General features: G+C 41.6%; 1 protein-coding gene across 2 annotated transcripts in view; it reads right to left on the bottom strand.

The window, feature by feature from the left end:
• Positions 1-1,854: 1,854 nt before the first annotated feature.
• Positions 1,855-6,424, bottom strand: part of prrt2 (proline-rich transmembrane protein 2) — a 7,060-nt gene continuing 2,490 nt past the window's right edge. Inside the window, exons 2-5 of one of the 2 annotated variants that reach the window (XM_014013965.1) lie at positions 6,049-6,334; positions 5,598-5,902; positions 5,386-5,515; positions 1,855-3,525 (exon numbers count right to left, since the gene is read on the bottom strand). In XM_014013965.1, the coding sequence (XP_013869419.1) occupies positions 3,509-3,525; positions 5,386-5,515; positions 5,598-5,902; positions 6,049-6,271 (675 nt within the window). In that variant the 5' untranslated portion in view covers positions 6,272-6,334 and the 3' untranslated portion in view covers positions 1,855-3,508. Of the gene's footprint in view, positions 3,526-4,930; positions 5,516-5,597; positions 5,903-6,048; positions 6,337-6,424 lie in introns of those variants that run through there. The other variant, XM_014013964.1, reaches the window with a different exon arrangement.

Raw genomic sequence — 6,424 nt, 5'->3', positions numbered from 1 at the left:
ATGACTGTTGTATTAAAATAATTAATTTATGTTAAATTTAGGATGCACTAGTCTAGCTGTTTCAGTTTATAAACAGTATATCAAGGCTGCTCAAAACTTTTCCCCAAAATAAAACTATATCTGAGGGCTGCGGCCAAATGCAGTAATATAATTCATGAAATACAAATACTCCTTAAGTACAGTCCTTTTATGAATGATGTCCTGCTGGAGTGTGACATGATTTGTTTGTGTACAAACTAATATGGTATCAGAATTTTGTATATTTATACTTCTCATTCAACCACAATTACATTCACTCTATCTAGGAGACACAATTTATACTGTATATAGTATTTATTTTCACAATAACAAGCTGGAATGAAAACAAGCAAAAATGAAGTAAAAGTAACAACTTTCTACTYATTGTCTTTTTAAAAAATGTAGTGAGTAGAAAGTACAGATAATTGTGTGAAAATGTAAGAAGTAGAAGTAAAAGGTAGGCTGAAAAATAATTAACGTACAGATCCCCGAAAATTATACTTAAGTACAGTAAAGAAGTATTTGTATACTCATTTACTTTACAACTCTGATGTAGCTGGTTCAGGTTAACATACTGCTGTTGCACAAAAGAGCAATTACAAAATATTTTCTTGCCACAGAATTTCATTCAGGTCACTAACATGTTGAGAAGCTCTGAACAGTGAAGCAGTTCAAAGCTGCTCCGACCACAGAGGAGCTCCTGTCAGATGAAAACATTTCATGTGACCCAATGTCACTTTTTGAAAGCAGCTAACTCTGCTCTGCACATCCACAACAAGCCACCTCTGCATCTGTTCACACTCATCAGGATTCATCAGCGGAGCGAGCAGCACCCTGACAACAGGACCATCATGATGCCATCATCCGAGCGATGCCAGGCCGAATCACAGCCTCCGTGCTCATACGTGACCCGGCTGAATAATCTCTGACCCACTTTACTGCATCTGGACGGGCCTCGGTCTGGTGTACTACGGACGGCGAGCGGCCCTGTTCTGGAAACGTACGGTTAAATTAGCTGAGCACGAAGAGAAAAAGGCTTTTAGCTGTCACAATGTTCACACTGCTGATGGGGAGATCTGTCAGGAAGTTGTGTTTGTCTCCATTTGTTCACAGTGAGCACAATTTAAAACATACATGACATAAATTCGTGAACGGAGCAGTTTCTTGTTCGTTGGGACAAAACACGCTGATCATAACTAAAATATGTGACTCGTTATAGAACTATGATGAAATGTGGCTATTGGAATGTATTTTTTAATTTATGTAATATACATATTTATGTTTTTCTCCAAATTAAATCTAAATGTTTAGATTTAATTGTAGTGCTAATTAACACATATCAGCTATTAACAAGACTGCAGACTTTATGGATTTTTTTTACGTTGTTTCTTCTGATTTTTAAATAAAATTTACAGTATTGTTTTCCAAATCAGTGTAACATTCTTGGTGAGGTCATGACAGAGGAATGCCTGCAACAAGCTTTGGTCGGGGGTTTAAAAACCTCAGAGAAACCAGTGAGGGATAATTTGTTTTGATTTTGCTGAAGTCATCTGAGACTGCAGCTCTCATTACAGACTATCAGCGTGTGTTTTTTTTTTTTTTCACTTTTGGCTCAAAGCCACTCCCCTCCTTCAGCATTTTGCTCTTCCTGCTGTATGTGCTCCAACTTAACGCCAGCAGCAGACACTTTGCTGCTCTGAAGCTTAAACAGYGTCACAGTAATGAGAAAAAAACATCCACTAATACTTACCCAACCCGCCTTTTTTTCCCTTGGCTCTCTGAATTACCCATCACTGCTGCTGCTCTTCATCCCATCAAAACAACAGTGAAAACACATCACATGCTTTGTGTCTTTATTATGAATGTAGCATAATAGTGCCAGCTCATCGTTGCAGTTGACTATTATCATACATGAATAAAAATCCACAACATGCCAACAACCACAGAGATTATAGAGCCCAGTGGGGGCTGGCTACATAAGTCTAACTCAACTAGAAGATTATCACAATATTGGCATTTCTATCTGCAGGATACATACAGTCGATTACAGTTACATTTACCTTATAAGGACAAAATATATGCAGTTTGCAAAACTGTCTGAAAAAGAAGCCAAGTTGTTGGAAATCACAGTGAGAATCACAGGTAGATAAAGGTTAGTTAAAAAACACAGCAGGTATTTTAGAATATCAACCAAAAATGGAAAAAAGGGGGTTTAAAATGGGTTCTCCACTGTGAAGCTAATCATACTGAAACTTAACATTCCCAMCCACAAAACCATATTATTTTACAAATCAGTTGCCAAACAGATCATTTGGTTCTGTACACAACAAAACGGACCACACGTATAAATGTTGACACATTCTGAAGAAAAGAAATCAACTTTTAGTGGGGCTTTGAAGGGATTTAAAGGCTACAATGTGTTTGTCTTAAAAGGACAGAAACTGAGGTTGCAGACGCATCTGTGGCGACAATAACAAGTGATTGGATTTGTTAACCAAATAACGATGCCCACACACACATGCAATTTGAATTTGTTAGCTGAGGAGGCAAGAGCATGAGTTGGACTGGAACTGATCTTTTTACAAACGTTATAAAAAAGGGTGGATAATGCAGGTAAACTGGTTTTTAGTGTAAAATGAGGGTGTTTTTGCTACAGTGAGGGTTTTTTTCCCCCTTTTTCTCAGATCACAGTGGTAAGTTGTGTAGAGCAGATAAAACAGTAAAGTTGCTGGAGAATAACACGTTTCATGTTCCTCGTCCTGACGACTCCGTGTCAWAGTCTTCACTTCTTTTATTTGGCACGTGGGTTTTTTTTCCTTGCAGTAAAAACTGCGCTGTCTGCGCGAGACTTCCCGTAATCCTTTTCCGTCTTAGCGCCCACAGCTAGTCCATTCTAAGCCCCTCTTTCATCCTCTTTTGCCACTCTTTTTTGTTCGCACACCAACACAGGATGTGGGGCATTTTAAAGTCACAGAGAACAGTCTGAAACAAGAGGTTCAAAGTGTTTCTTCTCTGCAAAGGGGAAAAAAAAAGGACGAATCTCAGCTGTTTCAGTCCAGTGCAAGACAAATCCTATCCCCTCTGTGTGTGTGTGTGTCTGAGGGGATTTATTAGCAAGCTCGTTGGTGCAGTGAAGGGTGGGCTTGGCAGACATTTTGTTGGGAGTTGCATGTGGAGCTGGCTTCTATRTTTTCTAGTCCTTCCCTGGAGTTCAGCAGGTAGTGACAGGATTCTGAAAGGATTGGCCAGAAAAGCAAGAGGAGACTCGTTTGTTTCCTCCCTCCTCGACTCGGACTGAGAGCAGCAGCATGTGGACAGTTTATTTCTTCCATTACCATACAGACTGTACATATATTACAGAAATATAAGTTAGCACTGTGTATWGGGAGCGTGTTCGTCACAGGTCCAGTTAACGACTTAGGCGGTAAAGATGGTGGTGCAGGTGTGGGCCAGATGGGTCAGCTCCCGTGGATTCATCCTGTGTTGAAACTCAGGTTTTCACATTTACTAAAAAAAGAAGAGGCGTATTAGTCAGAGCTATACATCCTGCATCTTTATCTGGATATATAAACTTTCACAGATCCACAGAGGACAGTTACATAATGAGAAAAACAAGGTTTGCCGAGTCCCAGAGGTGCAAAACTCAGCCCGTGTCTACAACTGTTCTAGTCATTGAGCTAATTAGAACGTGTCTTGGCCTAATGAGACCCAACAGGCAGAGCTGCAGATATCAGCTTGAACTAAAAGAAGCTCAAATAAAAAGSCAAAWAGTTGTTTAAAGAGTTMATTCAGACGTCTCATCTGTGAGGTTTTGTGGAAAGATTATACTTGTCGTCTATCTTTATATCTATGGCAYCAGTTAGCGCAGATGCTAACTTAGCATTAAAGATGCCATAGAAAAGCTAAAGTGATTAGCTTTGTGTTTATCCCTGGGAATTTATACCAGATAAATTTAAATCTACACATTTACAGATATGCTGAATGTGTTATTTAGGGTTCAGCAAAAAAAAAAAAAAAAAAAAATTAAACAATTACTACAGGAATCTACGGTAACTCTAAAAGGACAAATTGCATCGCTCAGCAACGACCTCCTGACCCTCTTGAACAAAATAAAACTGTGACATCTGAAAATACATTTTGAATTCTCCGTGTCTAAGATAAAGCTCAATGTATTTTAAATATATAAATTAAATATATTTTATCTCACACCCCTAATGGATGTGTGCACATACAGTATATGTCAACGCCTTTGTACATGCACCTGTACAAAAATCTGTAATTGCCTCAAATAATCATCAGTACTCTCACATATAAGAGAGAGAGAGTGTGTGTGTGTGTGTGTGTGGGGGGGGGGTGTCCACCAGTGAGGAACAACATCGCCCACCCCCTTCTTCTTCCTCATTAAAAAAGAACAGCCGAGGACGCTGTCAGAGTCTCAACTCAAGGAAAGCATTGATTTTGTGGCACGACACCATTGCTGCGGAGCGGCAGAGCAGGTTATTTAATTTGATTTATTTCTTTTTTTATTTTTGCTTTTATTTGTGTTTTTCACATCCTATGTTATCTGAGACGTAAAATAAATTTGAAGCTGTGTTTTTGAGAAAAAAATCAGAGATTTGAAAAAACAATCTGAGATTTCTCCACACGTCCTACAACATGGGAGAAAATCTGTGTAATTTATGGACAATCCCGTACACGTTGAGATGTATGTGTGCACAGATTAGATTTACTTAACCCTATTTCTCCAAACAGAAATTATTCAAAGCGTTATCTAAAGCTGGTAAATATTCACGACCTTTCCACAAAACCCCACTTGAAATCATTTGAACCTTGGCTTTGACTGACTTGACCTCTCGTGTGTTTCAGCACATACCCTAGTCCCAACCTATGCGAGTGACTGAAATAATCACTGTTTTGTTATCAGATGCCTTTTTATTCAAAAGGTGCATTAAAATGTACATTTTCTTTCTTGTGAACGTGTCAACAACTCACTGGCATACATCGTTTACAGTCAGGAACAAGACTTTACATTTGGTACAGGCAAACAGTAAGGTGTGGAGCAGACAAACACACATCACTAACAGAGGCATGCGGTGGATTAAAACTTCACAGACTTGAGTCGGATTTAAAAGCAATCAATGTGCTCCGATCTTTGTGTTTTTAAAGGGTTAAAACGCTGCACTGTGTAAAGATTCATGCAGTCGCTGGAGATGAGGCAGTGTTGTGCAGCCAGATTGTAGTCAGGTTATGTTATTATAAAATAAGGAATAAGGAGGGAAGTAAAAGAGTAACGTTCAGAGGAAAGAATCAGCTGTAGATACACAGAGGAAAAAGGTGTAGTTTAAAGGTCAGATTTGGGACACTCACTGGCCAGGTTGACAATGCAGGCGATGATTATGATCGTCCCTCCCACTAGTGACACAATGGAGAGCATTTTGGCCACACGTCCCAAACGCACGGCGCCGTCCAGGTTTCCCTGCTCGAGGCTGTTCTTGGACTGATGGGGAAAGTCAAACCACGCTGTTAGATTCTGATTACACCAGAGGCACGAGCGTGCCTTCTGCRTGTCCTGCTCTTACCATGATGGAGTAGACAAAACCAACGATGTTGATGGGCCACACGGGACAGAAGCAGGCCAGCACAGACAGGAGGAGGTAGTCTTTGACCTTGGTCCGGTCCAGCGGCGGGTTGGTGGCGATGCTGGAGTGGCGAGATATTATCGACGGCCTCGGCGAGAAGGCGGTGTAACCGATGGAGCCCGCCCTGCTGCCCTTCCTGGTCTTGGCGTGATGAGGGTGAGGGTAGGAGATGGAGTGTTGCCTTCTAGGAGGGGAGGAGATGACGGGAGAGGTGCTCTCTGCAGGCCCAGGGTGGATCCCGTTACCTGCACGTGAATACAGACAAGGACAAACAAAAGTTAATGTGTGTTCTCCCGTGAGCTCAYATGCAGTGGGATTTGACTTTCACTGAGTTAGCTGAGTAAGCAGCTGCATGACCCCTACCTCAGTATGAGGTCACTCAGCCACTTACCGTTCTTCAGTTTCTCGTTGATGACTATCACAAGCTCTCCTCTGGATTTGCTGCGGGGGGGCCCTGCGCTGGCTGGCCTGCTGCTGTGGAGTTCTTCGCCCATGGCGGCTGGACACGGCACAAAGACGGGGSCTTGGCCTGAAACACAGCCCTCCTGGTCCAGCAGTGACGGTTGTTCCTCCCCCGGCCAACTGGCAGGAGCTGCCGTCGTGTTCACAGCCATTCTGTCAACAAAGTCAGGCCTCTGATTGTGGTCCAGTCCTGTGTGTGCTCTTTATGGGTCCACCTGAACGAGCAGAAAATACTTCAAAGCTGTAAACAAAGGCTGCGCACTGGCTTCAGTTTAAAGATTGTACAATAATTGTGTGTGTGTGTG

This window comes from Austrofundulus limnaeus, unplaced genomic scaffold (genome assembly GCF_001266775.1).
Source record: "Austrofundulus limnaeus strain Quisiro unplaced genomic scaffold, Austrofundulus_limnaeus-1.0 Scaffold108, whole genome shotgun sequence".
Taxonomy (NCBI): Eukaryota; Metazoa; Chordata; class Actinopteri; order Cyprinodontiformes; family Rivulidae; genus Austrofundulus; species Austrofundulus limnaeus.
The sequence above is the reverse complement of the archived record's forward strand: the minus strand, read 5'-3'. Positions and strand labels throughout refer to the sequence as shown.